The sequence below is a fragment of the Arvicola amphibius genome, chromosome 6 (genome assembly GCF_903992535.2).
Source record: "Arvicola amphibius chromosome 6, mArvAmp1.2, whole genome shotgun sequence".
In the NCBI taxonomy this organism is placed as follows: domain Eukaryota; kingdom Metazoa; phylum Chordata; class Mammalia; order Rodentia; family Cricetidae; genus Arvicola; species Arvicola amphibius.
Window position 1 is genome coordinate 125,577,688 of NC_052052.2, and position 26,393 is coordinate 125,604,080.

Consider the following 26,393-nt stretch of genomic DNA (forward strand, 5'->3'; position numbering starts at 1 on the left):
TGACAGAAGGCTCTGGGATTTGATTATTGGCCTGGAGAAGGGAAGGCCGAGGGGAGACATTGAAAATCCTTCAAATACAGAAAATGGAGACTGCTGCTTTGCGGAAGGAAGCAAGTTGAAGGAGCTTAGCCTAAATCCCTAGGGGCATAGGTCTCTTCTGTTGTCAAGGGTTGTGAAATTCTAGTAGAAATCTGCAAAACTAAAGCATGTTTATTGTCTGGAGGGATGCAGGAAGTCTACTGCTATGAGCCTGTTGCAATAAAAATGTGTTTCACTGCTCTGAATAGAGAGAATTGTTTGCCTATATTCTATTGAATGCATAGCATTCTCCAGGGAAATGGAAACTCTTAAGTGTTTGTAAAGCAGAGAGCATTGTCACTGATTGCTGGCTAGGAGGACTGGAGTCTAGCCAGGAGCCCTTTCAGTCTCAGGACACTGGTGCTGCCCAGTCAGCAACGATATAAGAGCAGGCATTCCAGCAGAGCTCTGCTCGCTCAAGATAGCCTTACTGTGGCCACTGGACCTCTTCTCAGTTAAAGCAGAAGACTTGGGGGCCAGCACATTTACGTACTTGCTGTGAAAGAGGAAATGCATCTATATATTTATTTCCCTTCTGGCATTTCACTGTAGTGTCAGCTTTCAGCCACACGATGTCACGATTGGATTTTGATTTTTTTTCACCCGTGTTTGGCTCCGCAGATGAAGGCATTTTCAAAGCTGGAACAGAGAGATCTGAAACGAGGGGTGCAGCAGAAGTCCAAGAAGATGAAGATACACAAGTTGAGGTTCCTGTGGACCAGGTAATCCTCACACCTCTAAGCATTCACAGAAGCAGGAACCATAACTTTGGTTCCCCTCATGAGCTCAGGTGCCAAGGGGTCATATGATCTTTGGAGTATAACTCGGTACCCCCAGTTCTTCCCAGTACCCCTCCAGAGAATATCCACCTGTCTTTCTTTAATGTGAAAATAGTGTGTTTTTAATAAGCAGGGGATACAAGAGGGAGCTCCATGTAAGCCACAAGCTCACAGAGAAAGTCTGATTTTAAAAAAGGATCCTTGGCTGGAATTTTTAAAGTAGGAAAAAAAAAAAAGAAGTGTTTTTAAAATGCCATGATATTCTCTTCTTCGGGGTCTTTGAAATTTTTGTGGTTAGTTGTTTTTGTTTGTTTGTTTGTATTTTTTTTGTGTGTGTGTTTTAAAGGAATTGTCATATAAATACAACTCAAATGTTTTCTCTGTGTGTAGTAATTTCCTTTCCTAGACCAGGAGAACAATGTACTCATTTGTGTTTCAGGAAGATGTGCTAACAGAAGAAATTAAGCCATGTCAATTCTGGCTAAATGCAAGAAGTAAGCCAGTTACCCATGTATGTGTTCCTGTGTGTGTGTGTGCATGTGTGCATGTGTGCATGTGAGTGTGTGTAGGTCAGAAGTAGGCATCAAGCGTCTTCCTCAGTTGTTCTATATCTTATTTCTGAAATGGGGTTTCTCACTAACCCTGGAGCTCACTGACTTGACTAGACTAGCTGGCTAGCAAGTCCCTGGGACCCATGCCGCTACCTTTTCAACACCGGGTTAAAGATGTGTGCTATACCTGGCTTTCATGTGGCTTATGGACATCTGAAATTAGGTCCTCATGCTTGATAGCAGGCTCTTTACCCACTGAGCCATCTCCCTAGACCCTATCACACTTTGTTTTTAATAAAGTAATTCTTTATTAAATATGATTAGCATTATAGGAATTATAGGGTATTTTTTTCCTTCACTTTCTTAATTTTTATACTGAAAGATTTTGGAGAGTTCATATTGATGAAACAATGAACTTTTGAAGGCCCCCACTGTGTGTTCCAGCATGTTTACACCCCAAATCTACCTGCTTTCTAAAGGAGAGTATAATGAGGTCGAAGCCTAATTAACCAAACTATTGACCCTGGTACCCTCTGGTGTACAGATTATGTTATATTCTGGTACTTTTAGGCTTCATGCCATATTGAAATCGTTTGGAGAACTTTAAAACAAAATACTTGAAAAGATTCTATTACACTTTTTAATACATTCATGGCAATTCTATCTGGAGGGTTGGGATTTAGTGCTAGACTCTGGAGGAAGGGAGAGATGACTAGGAATTGCCATGCATCTGTGACTATTATGTGCTATTTCCTTTTCTGAAAGCAAATTTCACAATAGGGCAGCTTCACAAGTGATCTCCCCACACGTTTGTCTTAGCAGGGCAGCAGCGCGACTGATGCTTGATTATTCCACCATACTTTCTGCACATACCCTCTTCCCTATGAAAAGCCCCATGTGCTAAAATTCACAGATTTCAAAAATCCAATTTATTTTCTAAGATTTGCTCTCACTAATAATTTTTCATAAACCCAGTTATAGTTGTTTTTTTCCCTGGGAGAAAACAGAATTTTAATTCTACTGTGAAACCATAATTAAATATTGTATTTTCAGACAAAGGAGAGTAATCATGTATGTATAAAACTTATTAGTTGTAGAAGCCAAGACTAATTTATATTCTAAAGTCAAAGAGAACACCATAGCATCACCAGTAAAGGAAATGTCTCTCCACTGATCACTTCTGAAGCAGCATGTGCAATTGTGAGAGGCATCTGTTTACTTAGGTGCTTTCTGATTTGGAGGGCGGGGCATGGGAGGGAGAATGGATGTATGATGTCACGAGATCAGCCTTGCGTCTGCACTGCTCGGTTTCTTATGGGCTGTGTGGAGATAACTGAATGAAATGCAGAAGGGCAGGAGTGGCAGAGAAACCTCAAATGCTGGATGAGAATGGCACCAGCACACAGACCGACCTGGAGGAAAGCACATGGCAGAGGCTCCTCCTTGCTTCCTTCTGCTCCATTCCACACAGTGCTGGGATCCTCAGGCCCACTGGCTCCATGCTGGGCACCAGGTGCTGGGGGCTGGTCTCAGAGCCACTTTTGTGTCCTAAGTAGCCTTGAGCTTAGTATTTGTGAAACCAGCGAGAGTGTGGAGAGATCCATTAGCTCCATAACACTGAGAACTGCTCTAAAGAAGACAACCTGTATGGTCTGAATTGAATAACAGCCACCTTTTATCAGGCAGACGCTGAGGGCCAGGAGCATGATTCTTAAATAACTGTGGTGACAACTTGACAGACAGGCCTTCCTTACTATCTTCACATTCCATGCATACATACACATATATAAACATATATATATATACATATATACATTCGTGTGTGTGTGTGTGTGTGTGTGTGTGTGTGTGTGTGTAAGTGCATGTATGCATTCGTTCTGTTTTCACCATGTAGACACCAGGGACTGAGGTCTTCAGGCTTGGCAGCGTTACCTTTACCCACAGCCTTCTCACTGGACCTGCATGTTTTCTCAAGGACGTTTCTATAATGAATGGCCTTGAAGAGCAAAGGCAGTGACTTCCTCAGTGGAGGCAGTTTTGTCTCTAGAGGGACATTTGGCTATTTGTGGGGATGCTTTGTTGTCAAAACTTAGTGAGTTTTGTTGGATCTAATGAGTAATGGCCAACAGTGCCATTAATTACCTGTAATGAACATAAGAACCCTCCCCAGCAAAAATTATGTGACCCATAATGCCAACAGTGACAAGAGGCCCGGTCTGTTTATTGTCCTCTAGTAACAAAGGAAATGGCTCCTGTGGTTCAAAACCAGGATGGTTTACTGCCCATTATAAAGATTTAATGGCATTGACTCTCATACTTAAGATTGGCTGAGAAGGCAAATATATATTAAAAGTAATGAAAAAAGATTTGGGTTCCCCAAGCCTGGAGCTCTGTTTCTGACAGGCAAACCACAGAGAGGTTATTATGTAGCCCTTTCCCATGTGGTAAACATGGGAAACACTCTGTTTTTGACCATTGCATCTATGAAGCTCTGGAAGATTAGCACATTTGCTGTAAAGGTGGCAGACCCTCAGTTCATCATGCCCTTCTGTCTCCAGCGTATGTGCTCATGGAGGGCATGCTGTGGGCTCATGTATCTGTGTTATGGCGAATTTCAGCCAAGAGTCAGAGTTCTGTCCCTAATCCAGATTCGTTTTGTTAGTCAGAGACTAGCAACGTTCACGAAGTTCTGTTGCTATGGCCATAACATCTGCCAGAGATAATTTAGGAGAAGAAAGGTTTATCTTGTATCATGGTTTAAGTCTATCAATGTATGGTATGCAGAAGAGAATTTTGGTTGTGTATGATAGACCAGGAATTAGAGAGCAAGGCCGGAACCTGGGCCAATGCTATAGCCTTCAAAAGCTTCCAGCAGCTAGGTTCTACTCCCAAAAGGTTCCATCACCTTTCAGAAGGTGCCCCTAGTTGGGGCACAAGCATTCAATGCACAATCCTTTGGGGGGAAATTTCAGAGTCTAGCTATTGTAGTGGTGGGCCTAGTACTGCTTTGAAACTTATGGGGAGAGGCTTACGTATCTAGGAAGGCCAGACTAATGGAGTAAGGCGGACTGGGCAGTGGTGGTGCCTGCCTTTAATCTTAGTACCCAGGAGGCAGAGTCCGGCATAGTTCTCAGTTCAAGACCTGCCTAGGCTACCCAGAGAAACCCTCTCTTGACAAAAGAATAATACTGGACTTCTTTTTTGTTTTTGTTTTTCAAGATATGGCTTGTCTGTGTACCTTTAGAGTCTGTCCTGGAACTTGCTCTGTAGATCAGGCTGACCTCAAACTCACAGAGATCTGCCTGCCTCTGCCTCCCGAGTGCTGGGATTAAGGGCATGTGTCAACAACCTCCAGCTTAAGGCTAGACTTTTTAAAATCTTTTTTTTTTTTTGCATGTATATTTCAAATCAACCTAGGGTGGATGGACAAGAACCAGATTACCTGATACCCACCATTGGTGACCTGTGTGTCACTGTGAACCTTCAGAACACAATGTTTTTCCAAAGTCATGAGGCAAGAAATGAGTCTACTTAGTATTTATTGATTAAATTCCCTTTAACCATTAAGGACCAGGAAATAGATGCTCTCCATTTGAGAGAGACAAGCAAAAAAGTACCTTTTTTTAAAAAATTGGTTTTTCAAGACAGGGAAACAAGTACAATTAAAATATAAACAGATTCTCAGAAGGCAGGGATGGTAACTGACTCCCTATCATCACAGGATGTTTGGAGTATTCTGCATGAAAGAGACCTTGGCGGGTGGGTCCAAACCACTCAGGTGAGGAACAGACATGCCATGCAGATGGAGCTTATATGATAGAATTTATTGAGAGAATGGGAATGAAAAATGGGGAGGGAAAAGATGACCTTTGGGGACAGGAGCTGTGGAAGAGAAGAGAGAGAGATACAGAGAGAGAAAGAGGAAGAGGAAGAAGAGAAGTAGGTGGAGTTTCACCTTTCAAAGGGACAGGGTAGTCCTGCCCTGCACACAGGCCTGAGTCAGAGTTGACACACTCTGCCAGGTTGTCAAAGGGCAGGGCCAGGTGTGCCTGAATGCTAACAGAGTTGACCAAGGATTTAGGTTGTTTGATAGCTTAACCCACCAATGCATAACTGACTTTGAGTAGTAATGAGAATTTCAAAATGGCTTTATGCTGAGTTGTTTTGTTAAATAGTATAGAAACACCATCCTGAATGCTGGAGCAGACAAAGTTTTATTTTGTTTTGTTGTTGTTGTTGTTTTAATTGGAGGTATGGCATTTGTTATTTTCTGATGCATATATTTCACCTATATATTTCAGCCAAAGTTGCGCATGTAATATTTTCAAGGCAACCATTTTGACAAGGGTTATAGCAAAAAGCACACTTCCTCACCCTACCTCTCCCCATCTCTGTTTCTATTCCTGGGGGTAACCAACCTGAATTAATTTATTTCACATTTTCTGGAATATATAATACCCTAATTTAATACCTCTGAGGTCTTTAAGGCTTACACGAGGGCATGTGGCATTTTAATAATTTTCTTTTATAATCTTGCCACCTCAGATTTTATGAAACTAATCTTTTAATTTTATTTTTTACAATTTAGGTTGCTTATGGAACCTTCTACCTAATGATGATGATGATGGGAGCTGGTTACTCGATTGCTCGTCCCTCCTTACTCCCACCCATAATAAGTCAACACAGTTTAGAAACATACCCCTTTATCTTCTTTCTAATATTTTTATAATTATTTCTGCTGGTTTAATTTTTAATCTGCAAGCTATCCTATCTATGAACCTTCTTTGTAGACTCTAGTTACGCTGTTACCTTCCTTCCTCCCATCCTGACTATTACCCATTGTTTTTTGCTTATGTTTCCATACACCTGTTTCTGAAGCTGTGGGTCTCCAATATGCACATTTTGTGAATGTGCAATCTTTTTTGTCCCCTTTCTCAAGCCCTCTAGTCATGGAAGCTATTTGGTTTGTCTCAGCATCTGCTCCTCAGATTGGTCTGCTTATTTTCCTTATCATTATTTGCGGGAATTTCCTTTGTTTTTCAGGGGATGGATCCTAGTATTTGGATTACATGTCTTCTTTCTTTGCTAAACCTTCATTAGAGGAAAGTTCCCCACACAAAATGAAGGTGTAACCAATTTTCCTTTAGTAGTTGCCAGAAAAATGCTTCATAGGAGGTACATTGTATGAAAGAAACTTTTCAGTAGTATTGGGGCTTGAACCTAGGGTCTCATGCATACAGAGGCAAGTGATACAGCCCCAGCGAGAGGTGTTTCATATCTGAAAGTTGCCTTGATTTCTCTACTCAAACTTGACTGTCAGTATGGCTAGGTATAAAATTCTATGGTCACATGACTTCTCTCAAGACTTTGAAAACCTTGCTCAATTTGCTTCCGATTCAGGAGGGCAGTTGAGAAGTTTGGTAGCTTTGCCTTTCCTGAAATTCTGATTAATACTTCCCCCATCTCTGGGTTCATTTCTTTGTTCCTAGCATTCAGACAGTAGGCTCCTTGGTGTAGGTCTTTTTGCTTGCTAACTACTCGTTATACTTCTCTTATTCTGAAAATGTTTGATTCTAGTTCTGGAAGACATGTTGAATTCTTTCTTTGATGATCCTCTTTCTGGAGCTTCAGTATTTGTACATAGGACATACCGAAGCCATAATTATCTCTTCTGATCTGTATCTCTATGAATTGTTTGTTAGATTTTTTTTTAAACGTCAGTTCATATCATATATGTCTCCTACATATGTAACATCAAATATACAGGGTGTAAGTTATACCCTCAAGCACACTCTGCCAGGAATTGAGCTCATTGCCTTGTGTTTTCTCGGCAGGGACTCTTCTAATGCCACATACTTTCAGCCCCTTCTGTTGATATTCTCACCTGGGTTATCATATCCTTAACTTCTAGAAACTTTCATATTTTATGAATGTTCATCCCCCCATTTGACCCATGTGTGGTGTGTGCTTGATTGTATGTATGTGCACATGAGTACACGTGTGTGTGGAAACTGGACGTTTGACTTCGAGTGTCTTTCTCTGTTACCCTTATGCTTATTTTTTGAGCACAGGTGTCTCAGTAAACCAGGAGCACGTTAGTTTGAGTCAACGAACCTCTGGGATTCTCTCTGATGCCTCTGCCCACAATGCTGGGGTTAATGATGCATGGGCGCCTAACTACTGAGTGGCTAGGAATCTGAGCTCTGGTCTTCATGCTTGTGTAGTAGTCACTCTACCAGCTAAACGAGCTCCTCGGCCCCTGAGTGCTCTTTTTATAACACACTATTCCTGTTTCATGGATATGACATCTCCCCCTCTCCAAATTCTGATGCTCTATTATTTAAAAACATCATTTTTCTAGTGTGGTTCTTATGAGTTTCTTTTTTGTCTTTCTGTTTTGTTTGCTGCCTTGGTGCTAGGGAGAATTTTGTGTGTGTGAATCATTAAGTACAGTGCATAGGCAAAACTTGCCAGGAGAGATCCAGGGCAGGGTGACTGGTTTGTAGTATTCATGGGAAGAGCTTCTCTACATTTTGGTAGTCTTAGCATTGTTCTTCTGTTTCTTAAGAGGAGACTCTTTAGGTGTCTTCTTTGTGTGAGCCTCGTGCTCAGCAGTTAGGACCTGACTGTGAGAAGGGTATTTGGAACTCTCGCCAAGAGACTTACTCTCTTTGGCTTCAGCACACTGGATGCACATACCCATTCTTTAGCTTCTCTTTCTGCAGGCTTGAGTTTTTCTTCTCCGACATCTACTTTCTATTGGCCATACAACGACTGACTATTGTGCCCCAATTTTTGTTGCTATTATTTCAGTCTTCAGTGACTTTATGGATGGATTCCTTTAAAAATCCCCTTTTTTGATGCTTTGGAGGGACATTTGAAGGATGTCAGGGGGCAAAACAAATCCATATTATTCAGTTTACAGTGTTCAACCAGAAGTCACTTCCATCCTAAACGATCTTCATGTAATCTGTGCTAGAGATGAGAACTGACGGCCTGTGACCAGATTCCCCAGGAGAGGTCCGCTCATTGTCAACCCTGACTCTCCTGTGCCTGCTTGGCATGCCACATATTCTTCAGCTGATTCTCCTTATTCTCTCTCACTTGTCCTGAGTTAAGTGCTTATGTTGCTTGTCCAGCCCATTGGGTAGTTAGTTTCAGCTGTGACTACTTCAGATGGTCACATCTGCCAAACACAGTACCACTTCAAAGACTCTATAACCAGTTCACAGGGTATAGCCAGAAAACTAGAGTTTGAAATGTGAACCCATAGATTTTCCTGGCTTGTCAGTTTATTGCTGACTTTACCTGGAGATGATCAGCAATCACCTGCAGCTTCTCTCAGAAACCCAGCAAGAGGAAGGGCCTCCAAGTATCCATTTTTCATATGCAATAACAAAACCCCAACCGTTCTTCAATGAAATGCACTTATTAAGCAGAAGTGTAAACATTTAGAAACAAAGGAAACCTGGACTCTTATTTTATCACAGAAGAAAAAGTCCTCATTAGAGAAAGTCATTCTTCCACAGAGATGCCACTTGCTGATGATGCTCTTGGCACAGGAGGAGTGCCCAGGAAGCCCTGGCTTCTGGTTTATGACTTCTTAGAACCTCTCATGAGGAGCAGTAGAGCGATTAGGAACTCCTGATTGCCCCATAATTGGCTCTACCTGAGCACTGGGCCACTCAGCCTTCAGTGACTTTGAAAATTAAAGGAGTTAGAACCAGCAACTCATCGGTGCTCTTTGTATTCCAGCCACAGGTCCTTGGTGATTACATTCCTGCTAGTTCTGTGAGCATCACAGACAGCAGGGAGGGTCAGGGTGAGGGTGAGCAGGACTCCTAACCTCCCTATGCACTTGCAGAAAGTGGGCTTTTAGTGGCGCTGTGTTTGTAGATGTATGTTTAATTGAGAGAAATGCTGTTAAACATTAAAATGTAGCCTGCAGGGATTTCAGTGAAAAAAAAAATAAAATCAACATTTCTTTTTAAAATGAGAAAACTCATCCCCCTCCTGCATGATGACTTAATAACCCCATGCCATCCAGATGCTTCCAGGAAACTACATTTTTATATGGATGTTATAGGAGCTGTCAGAGCTCCGCAGGGCCTAAATGAAACATCACTGGCCAGTGGCAAACTCGGCCTCACTCCTCATCTGTACCTGGGATCATGCCTCTGAATATAATCACCATTTCTGTGGTCTTTGTGCCCTCAGACAATATCACCACCCCCCATGAAAGTCAGCCTTGGAAAGCTGAGAACAAAAAAGCACTACTTTGCTATCATGAAAAATTGAAACTGATTATTTCAAAATACCTCATTCAACTTGGTAGGAGATGATTTTAGTTTCCATGGGAACAGAAATAAAAACAAGCACGATAATTTCTGTACCTTCACTGCCAATGCCTCTGCCACAGAGTACAGAAATACCTTCCGTTCCAAAGTCAGCACCAAGCCCACACACATCCCCATGTTACAGATACAGAGGGCAGTTTCCATGGACCCCTAGGGGTCTCCCCACCTTTCCTGATTCAGCTCTCCAGTTTCTAGGTGTGCTTTGTTTTCAGGATGGGGAGAATGCTGTGCAGGAAAGGGTGGATAGATAGTGTAACTTGACTAGAAATTCTGTGTATTTTAGATAGCTTAGAACATGAAGATATATCCCTCCATGATGTTAATATAATAAATGAGGGTAGCTTTTTCCTAAGTGGGCTGGGTACTGGCTTAGCTGTCTTCTCCTGTTTCTAATTTTTGATGCTTTAGTTACTGTCAAAGTGCGATGAGGCATTTCAGACATAAGTCATTTAGACAGCCCCAACTTGCTGTGAAGTCCTCTTCTAAGTAGCTGATGCCTTTGGTGTCAGGTACCTTGTTTTCATAAGATTTCGACATCCCATGTCCTTTCCTCCTGGTGCTCAGAAATCCTGAGTAAATCTTTATAGCAGCATGCATGATAAAAGATTTAAATGCTGCAAGGGTGTAGCCAGTGATAACAACTTCCTGACCAAGACCAATGGCAAGATGTGATGTGGGCAGACCTGGGCAAAATATACTGAAAATGCCATTGCTGGTGTCATATGAAAGAGGAAGTCTACTTTAGGTTTTCTAATAACATATATTAAGATCAGTTACTAAAATATATTATAGAATATATGATATATTACTAATAAATTACATGCTTTTTAAAAGGCAAAAGTTGATTTTCATATGCAGAGCTCTTTGTTTAAGGGTCTGTGGTATCTGTGATTGTACAAATGTCTATAATATGTGTGTGTCTCTAACCCGCTAACCTTGTGTGCTTTGGGTCAATGCCAACGAGTCTGGAAGGCTGGAACCATGAAGTTTAAATGACTTCTGAGCTCATGGTTGTATTGTTATATATATCAGTTTAGTACTCATTTCAAATAGAGTACAATAATACATTTTAAACTCCAGTAAAACAGAATTGTGTTTTATATAGAGCATAGTATTGTGCAATTACTCATAGGCATGAGCTAGTCCTGAAATTTCAGGATGTGTATACCCCTGGGAGAAACGATTTCTATATGAAAACCTGTCCTCTGAGAATTTGAGTCACAAATTGACGAAAATTTGATGCAAGCATAGGGGTGAGGACGTGATCAAGGATAAAAACACTTTCCAAGTCACTACTTTTGCAAATCTCTTTCCTTTCTTATAATACGGTTTTAAAAACAACCGTAGACGAGTGGTAGGACTAGAATAAATCTTCTTGACCCAAAATTATTCCAGCCACAGTCATCGTTGTGCTTCCTTCCAAATTTCTACCAGTGGACCGGCAGATTTTAAGATAAAAATGTAACTTCCTTCTAAAGAAGCTTTATTACAGCCAGAATGCCCTTTTAACGTGATCTGTTTGTGACTGTGCTGCTCATATGGACGATAACTCTCTGATGGGGGTGTCCCGCGGGGTCCAGCAGGGATGATGTCTGCAGAGGAGGTGTCACCAGGCGCTGAGTGTTGGGGTTTTTGACTCAGAACCTGATGCTTAAGTTGTAGTCGTAACTGCTTGAGGCCAGAATTTTATTTTGCTCTCTAAATGCTTCATCCCAGGAAAAGGTGGGTAGAACTTACTGAATTCTATCTTCTTCAGTATCTGCAAATTAGGGTAATAACAGTATTATCCTCACATCACTGTTGAAGGTTAAGACGGATGTCATTATGCATAGAAGATGCACAGAACCTGACAACTGGTGCCAGGAGAGGGCTTGATACATGTGCACCTTTGTCTTCACTGGGTCTTTCCCTTTACCATAGTAAAGATTAGGAATATCACTAGTCTGTGGCAGTGGGCTTAGAGATGAACAGGAGAAGACCTCTCCTGAGAAGACTGACATTTCACCCATAATTCTGTGTTCACACCAATATTTATTTATTTATTTATTTATTTTGCAGGGAGAAACTCTGGTTTTGGTTAGCAATTTGTATGAACTAATTTTGTTTCACCTACAGTTAGAGGATTTGAGAGTCCCAAAGGAATCCATACACAGTAAGGGTGCCTAGCAGTTAGTGATTCTATCTGAAGGAAGAGCCATGAGGCTCTGTGGAGTAGGTGGTGCTAATTAAGGGGAAAAATGCATTCTCCATGCACAGACAAAAGGGGAGTGGGCTAAGGGTTTGTTGTTTGTTTGTGTCTTAGGATTCTCCTCACACTAAATTTCAGGCTGGGAAAAGCTGCATTCAGTTTCCCTTTCCTGCCACATTATATGTGGAAGGAACTCTGTGTGTGTGGGGGGGGGGCGCACGCGCGCGCACGCACATGTGCACATATACATGCACATGTGTGCACAGGGAAGGGAGTACTTGGGTAGTGGATGCATGTACAAGGTCTGCTATGACAAAGAACTACAAGCTGAGCGACTTAAGCAGCAAAAATCCATTCTCCCCTGGTTTTGGAGGCTTTAAGACTGAGGTCAAGATGCTGATGATTTGGTTGTCTTATGGCCTCTCTCCTAGGCTTGCATGGGACTGTCACACGGGGTCCTCATGTGGACAGACCTCAGTCTCTGCAGTTACCCCCTTTCTCTAAGGCCACCACTCACACACATGGCATCACATTGATTTAGTCACCTTTTTAGAGACTGTCCCCCAGTATAGTTACCTTCTGAGGTTTGGGGGGCTAACATTGGTTTATGAATTGCCAAGGGAGGCCAGCAAAACATCTTGGTCTGAAACTGTGAGAAAATGGGGCGTATCTCTGATTTCATGCTACCCAAAGGTCACAGTGATACTAGTGTGCAGGGGTGGAGTCAGGTTTTAATGGCTGCTTCTGTACAAGGCATGATCAGTGAGGAGAAGCTGGTCAGAAGCGGAGACGTTAGTCCTAGCTCTGCCCTTCAGAGGGAGCTTGCGTTTCTGTCTTTTATGAAGTTGAAAGGCGAGGTCATCTCTGGACAAGCCAGGGCATTCCCTTCTGTCCCTCTCTCCCACTGGGACAGTCAGGCTTGCAGTTGGCAAGTGAGATGTGAAAGTGCTGCCTTCGGATGTGTCTCACTGGCCACACCACGGTGGGGAACTGAGTCACCTCAGAGGCCCCTTTATTTCAGGAAGTCGCCCTTGCTTTTGTCTCCTGCCAGCACATCCCCATTGCTTTAGGAAGGGGACAGCAGTTTGGAAACAAATATGTTTTACGATAGCAACCTCGTTGCCAAAAATATGTACCCGAGATCTTGAAAGCAAAGCATGACCAGTGCTGCTGGGAGGGAGGCTGGCGAGCTCTGGAAATGGACCTAGCCGTCCCCGTGGACCTAATCACCTGCTAGCTTGCATTTTAGCTGTGCAAACTCACAGAGGGGAAAAAGCCACTAAGTGACTTGATCGCTTTTTTATTACGTTTTAACTTTTATTTTGTGTGTGTGTGTGCATGTGTGCTACTGTACATATGTAGAGATCAGAAAACTACTTGTGAGAGTCAGTTATCTCCTCTCACCATATGATTACAGGGATGAACTTAAGTCCTCGGGCTTGGCAGCAGGCACCATTATCCACTGAGCCATCTTATTGGCCCAAGCGTCTTAATCTGAACATCACTTTATCTCTATGTGAATGAAAACATATACAGCTCTATGTGAACTCTTAGGAAAAGGTTTCATTCACACATTAGTGCAAGCCCTGTACCCCTCCCCCCTTTTATTGAGACAAACTCTCAGTTATTCCAGGCTTGCTGCAAATTCACTATATAATTGAGAATGACCTTAAACTTCCAAAATCTGAGTGCTGGGATTAGAGACATGTGTCATCATACCCTCCACTACATCTGATTCAGTGCTGGGATTTGACACCAGGGCTTCATGAGTGCTAGGCAAGCGCGTTACCAAATAAGCTACATATCCAACCCTGTAGAGTTTTCATCAGACAACTCTCAGTGACTAGACAACTGGAGGAGCCTATGTGAGCGTGCATGATAGGCCGCATTCTCTCTGTCCTGGTGTACTTGCTCTCACTCGGTCCTGCTGCAGTCTTCTGAGGCCTGAGCATCCTCACCTGCAGAGGGGACTGAGAACTTTCTAGAGTCTTATGAACCTCTCTCCTTCCAGACACCATTCTCTCTCTCTCTCTCTCTCTCTCTCTCTCTCTCTCTCTCTCTCTCTCTCTCTCTCTCTCTCTCTCGTGTGTGTGTGTGTGTGTGTGTGTGTGTGTGTGTGTGTAAAGCAGGGTGTTCCTTTTGGGATGGTTTGATTGATGTATACACTAGAAACATCTTTAATAATTTAATGTCTGCTTCAAAGGCATTTACACCAAAAAAAAAGCACATTGCTTTTTACTTATTCATTACAGATCTGTCAGAGCAGGGGTTTGGTGTGTGTGTGTGTGTGTTTCCCTGAATGACAGTGCCATGGTAATAGTAAATTTTATTCCAGATTCAGGGTATTTTAAAGGATTATAAGCCTTTTAACTAATGTTGCCATCTTATTTAAATTGATCAAATTGCTATTTCAGTATCATAATCTTGCATCTTTTTAAGTTGTGCTAGGCAGCTGTGGTTCTATTTGATGACTACTAAGTAACCATGCTGGGGGAGTCTAATGGAGATAATGAGATGAGAGAGAGCACAGTGCTGATGGCTAGTGATGGTGATAATGGCAGGGAACCAGAGGGAAATTTGGAGCTGGATGCTAAGAGATTAGGGAATACTGCAGCCCTCTGTAAAGAGAAAAAAAATAAAAGTTTAGGACTTGGTCAAAGAAAGAGGTTAAGACTAAGGGGAGGAAAAATAAGAATATAAAATCTAAAACCAAGAAATCATGTCCTCATTTTACAGTTAATTATTAGTTATAAATCCAGATGTCAGGAAAATAGATTTTTCTCCCACTTACATGTAATTATCTTAATAGACTTTAACAATCACTCAGAGAAGTAAGGACTGTATTTACATTTCTAAACAATAAATTATGAGCTTTTTTCTTTAACTTTTTATGAATATATTATCTAGACAGTCTTCTCATGTAATGAGAATTGTACTAAGGCTGTCAGGCGAGGAAGAAGTGGTAGAGGGGATGGGGTTGTTGGTGCAGTGAGGCAGTGTCAGCACAGGGTACACGCAGGCTTAAAAAACAGTAAGATGTCCCGGGCAAAGCAATCTCATAAGCATTGCATGTGAAAATAGTTTTTAAGCCATTGGTGTGCAATTACCACATTACCTGAGAAAGTCTGAAAGATCCCAGCTCTTTTCAGTTGTGAGCACTGTAGTGTGTAGTATGAGGAGCGGCAGGCTGCGTCCTGCTGCCCAACTAGCTTAGCCCCCGAAATAAGCACACAGAAATTGTATTAATTAAATTACTGCCTGGCCCATTAGCTTTATCCTCTTATTGGCTAACTCTCACATCTTGATTTAACCCATTTCTAATATCTGTATCACCACTTGACTGTGGTTTACCGGCAGGAGTCTAACCAGTGTCCATCTCGGGCAGGAGAATCATGGCGTCTGCCTGTCTGTCCTTCTTCCCAGCATCCAGTTCTGTCTACTCTGCCCACCTAAGGGCTGCTCTATCAAAAGGCCAAGGCAGTTTCTTTATTCAACCAATGAAAGCAACACATAGACAGAAGAACCTCTTCCATCAGTAGTGTCTCTGTCTAATACTTCTGAACTCTGCCCAGTCCTTACACTGTCCACCCTCTGGATCATACCAGTGGGCTCTGGTAAAGGCACAGAAATGTTTGGTTTTTAAGGTTGCTAATTCTTTAAGCAGTACAATCCGTGAGACATGGTGCAGATGTCCCTTTCCTTGGCCACTAGAAGGATACATGAATGTTCCCTGGTGGCATTAAAGTGTGGGGGGTAGAGGGGGTAGAGGGATACAGTCTCAGTTTGTGATTTTTGCTTAAGGACTTTGGCCCAGACTTCCTGGGCTCCACACTCACCCAGCTTTGTCTCCTGCTACATGCTGCTGTGGGCACTAAGTGGGTCAGTATTTTTATTACTCATATGACAGGGACAAGAAATGTACCACATGGGACTCCCGTGCTGGCTTTTACACTAGTAAGCGCTGTCTGACTCTGTAGTTCCTGTTGGGAGGCATTGCTGTCTTGAGCTCAAGTGTTCTAAACTGAGTGTGGGACATACTCATCGTCTTTTAATATCTTTCAGCCCTGTTTCTAACTTTTATCAGGGTTTTCATAATGTACAAGTTTTCTATCTCTGATTTATTTTATTTGTAAATATTTTATTCTTTTTAATGCTTTTATACATGGAATTGTTTTAGTAATTTTCTCTCACAGTTGTTTATTATTAATATATAGAAACAATAATTTTCACATATGATGTATCCTCTTTTTTTGTTGTTGTTTTTGTCTTGTTTTATGTTTTTTGAGTCAGGTCTTACTATATAGCTCTGGATGGCCTGGAACTTGTTACATATGTCCGGCTGGCCTGAAACTTTTAGGGACTCTACTTCCTAAGTACTGGGATTATAGGTACGTGCCACCACATTAGGCTCTCTGTTGTCTGAAGACAGTGTTGCTTCCTCCTTTCCAAATACCTCCTCCTGTTTTCAATGCTGTGCGGCTTACTGACTCGCTGTTTGTTTGCTTTGGATGGGGGTGAGATAAGGGTGTGGTGAGGCCTTGGAAGCTGCTCCTATAGAGACTGGAATTTTGTTCATCCCAAGGCACTGGCTCCACATCCTCCCCTGCTCCACTTTCTGCATGGCATTTGCCTCCTATGGATTTTCTCCTGGGTGGAACACTCAAGGCAGTTAAAGCTGAGTGCTGATGTTTGACTTGCGTCTTTATGCTGAGTCTGCATAATGACACCTGCTGTAGTTTTACCAGTCCCTAAAGAACACTGTATTCTTCATTTTTTTTTACTACACATTTAATATTATATAACCAAACTTGAAGCAGAAAAATAAGCTTTTGCTAGGAATTGGATATTACTAGTATTATGCATGCTTAATTTAAGTTTATAAAATTTTAAATTTTGTATCTAGGGATAAATTATCAACTCTGAGGCATTATATGGAAACCTACCCATGTTCCACATTAGAAAGTTCAGCTTATCCCTTCCCCTGTAGGTTGGGTTGACAGTCCCCACAGAATGAGGGCTCTGATCTGACTTGCTCCTCTGGTTCAGACATTATAAGAACGGACATTTCCCCAGCACCCTGATGTTTGGTTTCTTGTTTGCCATGTGGATTCTGCACTGCAACCGTAGCTTAGTCCAGATTTTGGTTCTTCCATCAGGACCAGGCCCGGTTCTCCTCTATGCCTTACTTTTCTTATCTGTAAAATGTAATAATCCCAGACTTGCAGGCTCCTCCAGTGAAGATTTTAAGGGCAGCTGCTCTGTGAATGCAGACAGTGGGTGCGCTATGGGCCAGTGCAGCTGTGATAGACTGTGCATGGCGCATGGCTCTGTAGTCTGTCATGGAGGAGCTCTGTCACACTGTCACGCTTCTTTTACCCATTGTCTCTTTTGCTCCATAAGAGGCCGGCAGAAATAGTTGACGAGGAAGAAGATGGAGAGAGAACAAACAAAGATGTCAAACAGAAAGAAGACTTTTCAGCAATGAATGGCGAAACTGAAGATGGAGGGGATAGTGAGGCTGCTGATGGCCCTAAGCAAGAGGATGAAATCCCAGACCACGGAGAGAAGGCAAGTCCCTCTCGGGTAAACGGTGCCACTGATGAAGAGAATGGCGAAGAACTGGACCAGGCTACTGAGGAGCTGCAACCAACAGTGGATGAGGAAGGAAAGGCTGAAGGAGACAATAGTGGACAAGATGAGGTACTTCTATTATTTTGGCTTTCTTGTGCATTAATAGTTGTGCACACATGCTTGCACACACATGAACGTGCTTAGGAAATTAGCTAAATACTTGGATCTGCAGCAAAACTCCTTATGGTAGCATAAGAAACATGGAGCACCGTTTAATTAATTTCAAGTTTTACTTATTCCAATCAGTTATCAAGTACTGCCATGTATATGTGTTTCTTATTCTGTCCTCTGTATACCCATCCATGTACCCATTCCTCTCCCCACCTACCTATCCACTCACCTACCTACCCATTCTTTCATTGCATCCATCTATCCATTCACTTGAGACCCATCCACCACCCACCCACCCACCAAGCTAAGACCAGAGAAGAACAAACTAGAAAATGGTAGTTAGCTCAGTGAGACCTTGAACTAATATAAAGAACACCATGGCCATTACCAGGACTTCTTTGTTCTTTAGAGAAATTAAAGTCTAGTCACTTAACCCACATTAAATAGATTAATCAAGCATCCAGCATACTGGGTACTGGTTTGCTTACTGTAGCAAGGCACAAGAGAGTTTTCATGCCAAGTTTTAACAGTCAGCCTGAAACTACCAGTGTTCTCCTGTACACTTCTACACAGCATCTTTGCCATCTGAAGGAAAACACGTGGCATACCTTACATTTCATCTTTACTCAAGGGGAGATTTTCACAGTGTGCCTGTGTAAGACACGCAGAACACAATTCCTCAGACGGAGCTCAACACGGACCTCCTGGCTGTGTATAAAGCAACAATAGTGGGGGGTCACAAAGCTCTCTGCTGTTTAGCCTCTGATGGAAGTGTAGAACATGAAATCAAAGTGCTGTTCTACATGGGGCTAGGTAGAAGATCCTGGTATGCAGTCTTCCAGGGGTTTAGCTAAACTCAGTGTGTGACCTAGTTAGACTTGACAAGATGCATGGTTTGTGAAAATCTTCCTGTAATTTTCAACAGCGTAGAATAAGGTCAGAGGGCATTATGGTAAGTGAAACAAACCTGACATAAATACTGCATGAGCTCCTGTGTAAAAAGCTTCATTTATAGACGCAGAGGGTAGAATGGAGGTATTGGGAACTACGGGTTGGGTCTGGGAGATGTGGGCTAAAGAACAGAACATTTCCACTCTGAGGAATAAGTTCTGGAGTTGTGTTGTCCAGCACAGTGACTACTCCTACCAGCATGTGCTTATGCTAGAGGAGCGTTCCTAGTCCTACAGACAGAGAAGGAAACTGAGACATAATGCAGAGGTTAATGAGTCCAAGTTAGCTTTTCCATAATGCACATGTATTTTAGGACATTATATGTTATAGCATAAACATATATTTTTCAATTAAATTAATCAATTTATAAACTAAATTAAAAATAGACTTTTGATAGGAATTGGGCATCACTTAAGTTCAGGGTTATATAACTTGGCAAGGACCTGAAGCATGGTTGTCTGTGATATGTTATATGATGAGTCCAATTCTTGGTTGCCCAGGTAAGTGGCTCATTGGAGACTTTAAGACCCAATCAAATGTCAAGATGGAATAATTACTCAGAGGATATGGAATCTTACTTGATTGTCTCCTCTCTTGCAATGATTATATATGTTATCTTTATTTGTCCTCACGCATTAATATACATATACTTCAAGTATACCAAGTATCTGAACATCTAAACATATATGTACTGTAAAGTAGAAGTTAACAATTCACATTTATAAAATGATTATTTACGCACAATGACTAAAAATTCAGTTTGCATGTAACATTTTGTCATATGTAACAGTTCTTATGTAATGCAACAAATAAAAATAGCAAGAAACAGATGACAGTTACACAATAGCAACCAAGACGGTAGGAAACAGCAGGAAACAGAGGCCAAATACACAACAACAACTGTTATCTATTGAGACTGTCAGTTTATACTTTATCTATGATTCCATTTGAGATACTTCATGAGGAAGCAGTGTGAAATAAAATGATGACCTGGAAACATATATAGGTACATACCTAAATACATATAAATGCATATATACACACAAGCATATACAGGAATACATTCATTTATATATTACACATATTCACTGGCATATATACTTTCATAGATACAAGCACTTTTGCATATATATATATACATATGTATACATACAAACATATATACACATTCACATCTATATATACATGCAGTCATACTTATAAACATATATAAAAATTTATACTCAAATGTGCATATACATCAACACATGCATGCCTGCACACACACATATATTTGCATGTTCACATTCATATTTCATACATACAAGAATGTATGCGCACATGCATACATATGTATGCACACATATGTGCATACACGCATATATACATATGTATTTCTTTTCTTTTTTTAGTATAAATCATGCCTATGGGGTTTAGTGATCTGGAGCTTTTCTTATCCCTAAGACTGGGGGCCCTTGTGAGGCTGCGAAGCATCCTGAATTTCATGGGTTATAGTTTGAAAACTAGCCAGTTCTCATCTTACACCTTGACAGCAGTCTAATGGGTAGATTAATTATGAGTGAGATAAATGTCATTGATAACAGGAGATGTTCAAGGGACAATGGTTATTCCTGGGGAAAAGTTCCTCTATGCTTTGGTTTTATATCCTGCTCTTACCTACGAGACACTGATAGTCTCGGTCACTTGACATCATACTGTGAACCTGCAGATTCTGGTGGACAAGGACCACAAGGAGCACTAGGTTAGTGAGACGTGGAGGTGAAGCTGAGATGCTGTTCCTTCCCTCACTTTGGAAATACTTAGCTGAAAAGTGTGAATACATCTTTGAACAGAGAGAGGGAGGAAGGGAGAGAGAGAGAGAGAGAGAGAGAGAGAGAGAGAGAGAGAGGAGAGAGAGAGGAAATAGAGGAGAGAGAGAGAAAGAGAGCCCTGCAGCCTGAGACGGTGCTGTGCTTTCATTCATCTAGTTATTTGTTTCAGCTTCTCGAGTCAGCTGGACTCCAACCTGCTATGCACTGGAGGGCGTCTTTCAACTCCTGTTCTTCTGCCTCTACCTCTTGAGTGCTGGGGTTATAGATATTGGAGTGTGGTCACCTGAGGTGTCAGTCCAGCCAAAGGGCTGAAAGTAGCAAGCAGGGGAAACGACCGACTAAAAACAAGAGAGCCAAAGAAATGTCTTAGAGTTGAATACTTAATGGTTAAATGGGACATTTATGTGAACTTTATTATCCTCATAAAGCAAAGAGCTAATTATCTTTGTTTTGGTCTATTTTTCTTCCAGGCTGACTTAGATGCTGGAAAACCACCAAGACCAGAAGTGACAGTCACCAGCCCTCAAGAAAATGACGAGAATGAACAGAACAAGGACTCTTCTGCTGTGGCATAGATGGCTTTAGAACAGGAAATACATGGGATGTAAGAGCATGCAGGGCTGTAATACTTGAATAATGAACACAGCCTCTCTGTTAGGCAGAATGTGGCAATATGGTGGGACACCACCTGCTGAATTTTAAAAATAGAAGCTAAGTGGAAGGAAGGTTAGGTAATTTGTAGCTCAAAGCAGAATGACTTATGTTTATGTCAGATGTTTAAAAAAATCCTTTAGAAGAATCAAATAAAAGAGAGAGAGGGATTTGTACCTTAAGACAGTTGACTACCTGTGTTTGTAAAGAAGAAAGACATGGGCTAACTTCCATTAGATACTTTACTATAGACTTGGAAGCTTGTTCTAAAGCATTTATCTAGGAAAGTATAGACTTTTAAAGAATTGGTGATAGGAAAGCATGTATTATGTTCTCAAAGGAATAAACTGTTGATTGGACAAATTGCAATTTAGTTTCAGAGATGATTTGGAGATGGCAATAGATCCAAACGCTCTGAAGCTGTTGACATTCCTTTCTTCCTTTATCCAAGGTCCCCCTCAGTCAAAGTCAGGTCACAGTCCAAGCTGTCTTCTGGGGTTTGGAACTGCTTCTCCAGGGCACTGGCAGTTACCATCAGGTGTGTCTGCGGAGGCACACTCTCGGGCAGGAGCCACAGAGTGAGATGTGGAAGTCCTGTGACTTTCCCTAATCTGCTCTGTCTGCACCAGAACAAACCTCTCCCTTCCTGTGTACTGTTGGAAGCTCAATATTAGTGAAGATTGAATTCTTTCCATTACTTCAAAAAAGAATGTTTTAATGAACACCAGGAAATAGAATAGGAAACAGCAAAAAGAAGAGTTTCTAACTACCCAGTTCCTTTGCTTTTTGCTATTCTTCTGTCAGGGTTGCCATGGTTGCATAGGGTTATTATGTCCATCCATCCATTCATCCATCCATCCATCCATCCATCCACCCATCCACCCATCCACCCACCCATCCATTCATCTATCTATCATCTATCCGTCTCCTAACCTTTTAGACTTACAAAAAGATGTTTATGTTTAGCCTTTTTTCATTTCAAGCAGATTCTTTTCTATAAATTTATATTATGTCTGATAGAATTGGTGAAAAAACTTAAAAATTTCCCATAGCTCCTGGTTTTAGTTTGTGGATGGACCAAATTAATGTGTTTTCAACTTATTAGGTATAGATAAAGGAAAAGATAATTGCATTAGTTTGATGATCACAGTAGAGATGATGCACCTCTTCCTATAATATAGAAATACCACATATTTCTCATTTTAAAGAATATATTTTTACTCATAGAAAATTTAAACTGGAAAATTTTAACATCTAGTGCTTTTGTAAGATCCATTACTATTGTAAGTCTAAGAGATCATTTTCCCTCCAGATTTCACAACCAACCATCTGGGATCAAAATAGTTGTGAGTTATATATACTAAAGTAATATAGAAAATAGATACATGTTCCCTCAAAAGCTATTTTGATTTTTCTGTAAATAGAAAATGCGAACAGAGCCTATGATGTCACAGTATTTGAGGGAGATCATGACACAGAGCTGGGAATCTGGGAGGATGGATTTTAACTGGGGCACAATCTGGGCTGTGCTTTCTCTGTATGGGCTTACTTTCCCAAATGTGACCGTACAGCACACATGGACGGCCAGCAGGGAGTCAGAGAAGCCAGCCTTCTGATGAAATACTGGGAGCTGAGGTTTTGAATACTTTGTAAAAATTGAACATAAGACATTTAACTAACTTTCAGACTGATTCTCTTTCTCAGTGAAGGACATTTTTCCTTAACGGAGCATTACTCTTTGTTCCCATCTTTTCTCCATTTTACTCTGATGCTTAGGGTCCAGGGGCCCTCTTGACAGCTTTCTTAATGAGGCACAACACTGATATTTTACATGAAAAATAAACTTTGAGATTTAAAGAACATTTCAAGAAGGTTACAGGCATAATAACAGCCGTAAAGTGTTAAAATAAATGGGGAGATCATTTTCTCCTGTGCATGTATTTTAATACCTGGAACCCAAGTAAAAATTATCTCCACATGTTGCCTAACCACACATGTAATCGATTATTCATTGGGAATTAAAACTGTAGGCATAACTCTGAAGGTGACCTTAACAAAAGTTGAAGGTCAGTTCACCTGTCAAAAGTGACAGTCTCCTCTATGGGAACTGGGTACCTATGATAGGTTAGGTCCACGAATAAGTGAGACTTCCTGACAGATTTGGGAGGCATGCATTGAGCATATGAATGAATTCTTGGTGAAGGGTCATACATCACTCATACAGAGGGCACTTGGATATATATCCAGTGTATTGCTTTGAGGTGTCAGCTTTTTGCAGTTTCTTAGTTTTAATTTTATATCACTGATGTCTTGGCTGTATTTCAATTTTAAAGACACTTATGATCACTGGTTTGCTGGTGGAATTGGAACATTGGGAGTTTTGCACTTGAGTAGAAGTGACTCTGAGTGACGTCACCTTCAGGTGAGGGGTGTGTTACATGCTCGGCATCTGTTGAAGCCGTTACTGCATGCCCATCACCTTCCTGCTACTATTACTACAGGGCAGCCCCTGACTCACTGTGTTTTCCTAGGGTCTTGAGGAGACTTGTTTAGGATGTTTAGGATGTTTTCATTGCCTTTTATTTCAGTGTCAAAATGCCAGACTCATAGGAAGAGCATGATATAGTCATGCCTCCAGTTTTATTCTGAAAGGGTAAATTCTTGCTGTGGTGTCCAAGCACATACCATGCCGTGTGGTGTGGCTTAGGATCAGTCACATATCTCCGTGTGCAAACCTGTGAGGTGACACTGATACATTTCAATTTCTGTCCTAGGGTGGGGCACCAGACTCAGAAACCACAAAGTGACTCAGCAGATAAGGTGCTTGCTGCCTAGCCTGAGGCCCTACACTGGCAGCTACATACACAAAGCTTGCCCACCTCCCACAGCTAAATAAATAAATGCAAACACATTGTTTTCTTGAGACAGAGGATGAATTTCACTAACTCAGAAATCAACGTGCTGTGCGCTGTTACTGCAGCGGGGCTCACGTGGCCGACACCTGTAATCTCACATCTTGGGAGCTGGAAGGAGAATTAAAAATTAAAAGTCACCCTTGACTATATAGCATGTTTGAGGCTAACCTACGCAACTTGAAGCCCTGTCTTAAAAACCAACTGACCAACCAACCCACCTGCCCACTAAAGCTGAACTTGCCTCTGCAAAAAAAATCAGGTGTGTTCATCATGTTGCCAGAAGGCAATTCAACGTGTTCAACATGTCTTCTAAAGAATCTATTCTGTACTCTTGTTGTTGCTAAAGTAGCAAAAGCAAAGTCAAAAGGTAAATTAATCGCCGAGTGGAAAGGTCCTCATCTGAACGGGTGCCAATCAGAACAAATAGAGAGCACACCGTAGATCCCCATCAGTACTTCCACCCATGCGGCCAAGCCCTTTCAGACAGTGGGAAGGACCTCCTCATTGATGCTTGTTCAACAAGTCTCTCGTGTGGGGAGGAACGATGCCAACAATCCAGGAGCAAACATTGAGAGGATACTGTTGTCATGGTGTTTTAATATCGCTCTACTGATACCAAGACGTACAATATTTTCCCCAAATATGAAAGGTGCCAGCATCATTTAAACGAGGCATGGTGGCACATACCCGTTATCCCAGAGCTCTAGATGTGGAGGCAGAGGGTCAGAGGTTCAAGGTCATTCTCAGGTACAGTCTGAGCTGTGGGAGACCTGTCTACAACAAAAAAGGAAGGGATGCTAAAATTAGTTTCAGTCACAGTCTAAAAATTAGAGTTGTGTATCTTGTTTCCTGAACTGATGACGGTCTATGGTTTGTGTAGCCCCCCTACAATACTATGTGGACTATGGGAGGTGGGGGCAGGGAGAAAACCCAGTACTCCTGCTTGTGTCCAGAGACCAGGTACACAGTGTCACAAGTTCCTGAAGCTTAGTCTGGTTTTTCATCCAGAGATCCCTGGAGTTCCTTGTCACTGTCATGTTCACAGGTCTGGCTTCTGCACTGTGTCTGAAAGATAGGGAGGGGATGGAAGAATATCCCTGTATGTTGAGGAGGAAGTAAGTTATTGTTTTTGAATACTCATAACACTTGTAGGATATCTGGAATTAGGAAAGAATTAAAAATAATAAAGGAAAAAAAGCACTTATAAAAGCCAGCGGGAACTAGTGGGCTATGGCCTTCTAAGGCAATGGCTACCTAGCTTCGCTCTGTGAATGGGACCAAATGAATTCTGTGCAGGTTTATCAGCTTGAAATGCCTGGTTTAATGGACTGTTTCAGTTTTTGTCAAAAAAATGGGAGTGATTGTGATCAACTTTAGAAGATTGCAGGAAGCTCTGTTGCTTTTGTGTTTCCCTTGCATCTTAAATTGCTGACATGCACATAGTAATGGGTAATTTTTAATGCACTTTCTAAAGATTAAATTAAGCTCATTATTTCTGTAGCATTTATTATATTTAGAATGTCTTTATGCCAGGAAAAGCTTGTGTTTTGATCAAATTATGAGATGTAGCTTTCATTTCTGTATCAGCACATTCTAAAATGCTTGTGTACTCACCCATCCTGTGAGTACATGGGTGTTTTATACAGTTAACATACATGTTCAGCATTTCAATATGATGTGTTGTTATTATTTTATGTGTGAATCGCTTTTGTAGCATTTTCCAGGAATACAACAGATACACAGACTTATATAGGCATTCAGCTCAGTAGAGGCTACTTCTGTTTGTATATAGAATAGACATTAAGCTTCATCATGTAATTTTTTACAATTCTATATGCATGTTTATTTGATCAAAATTCAGATCTATTAAAATTGTTATTTCTTTATTTTATGAAATATCTTTAGAGATGCATAAGCTCAGAGGTTTTGTGACACTCATGACATGTATTTTGTATACAGACAATCACAGAAATAAATGTCTAATTTTACAAAGAGTTTCACTTAAATTCATGTTGTGGGACTGTTCACTGCTTCCTTTTACATAGTTTTGTTTTCCCTCCACAATTAAGACACAGGCAGGTAAGAGCTGGTACTTGAGCACCTCTCGGACACATTAACTCACCGTGGTCATCCCCCTGGGGCAGAACAGCAAACTCCACCAGGAAGCAGGTGTCTAAACTACCAGAGGCAGCCCACTTTGCAGACACGGTTCATCAACGTCAGAAACTCCCCACGCTGACACCAATAGAACCTCCACAAGGCACTGCAACATTGCTTGCGTGCGTCTGCTGCTATACTTGTTTATGAGAATAAACACAGCTCTCTCGCAGGCTTCCGAGTGGAGTTTTTTTCCTCCTCTAATGGGGCTTC

General features: G+C 41.4%; 1 protein-coding gene across 5 annotated transcripts in view; it reads left to right on the forward strand.

The window, feature by feature from the left end:
* Positions 1 to 26,029, forward strand: part of Dcdc2 (doublecortin domain containing 2) — a 181,218-nt gene extending 155,189 nt beyond the window's left edge. For all 5 annotated transcript variants that reach the window (XM_038334929.1, XM_038334926.1, XM_038334930.1 and 2 more), the window contains 3 exons: positions 700 to 800; positions 17,354 to 17,653; positions 20,928 to 26,029. In XM_038334929.1, the coding sequence (XP_038190857.1) occupies positions 700 to 800; positions 17,354 to 17,653; positions 20,928 to 21,032 (506 nt within the window). In that variant the 3' untranslated portion in view covers positions 21,033 to 26,029. The remainder of the gene's footprint in view (positions 1 to 699; positions 801 to 17,353; positions 17,654 to 20,927) is intronic.
* The last annotated feature ends 364 nt before the right edge of the window (positions 26,030 to 26,393 follow it).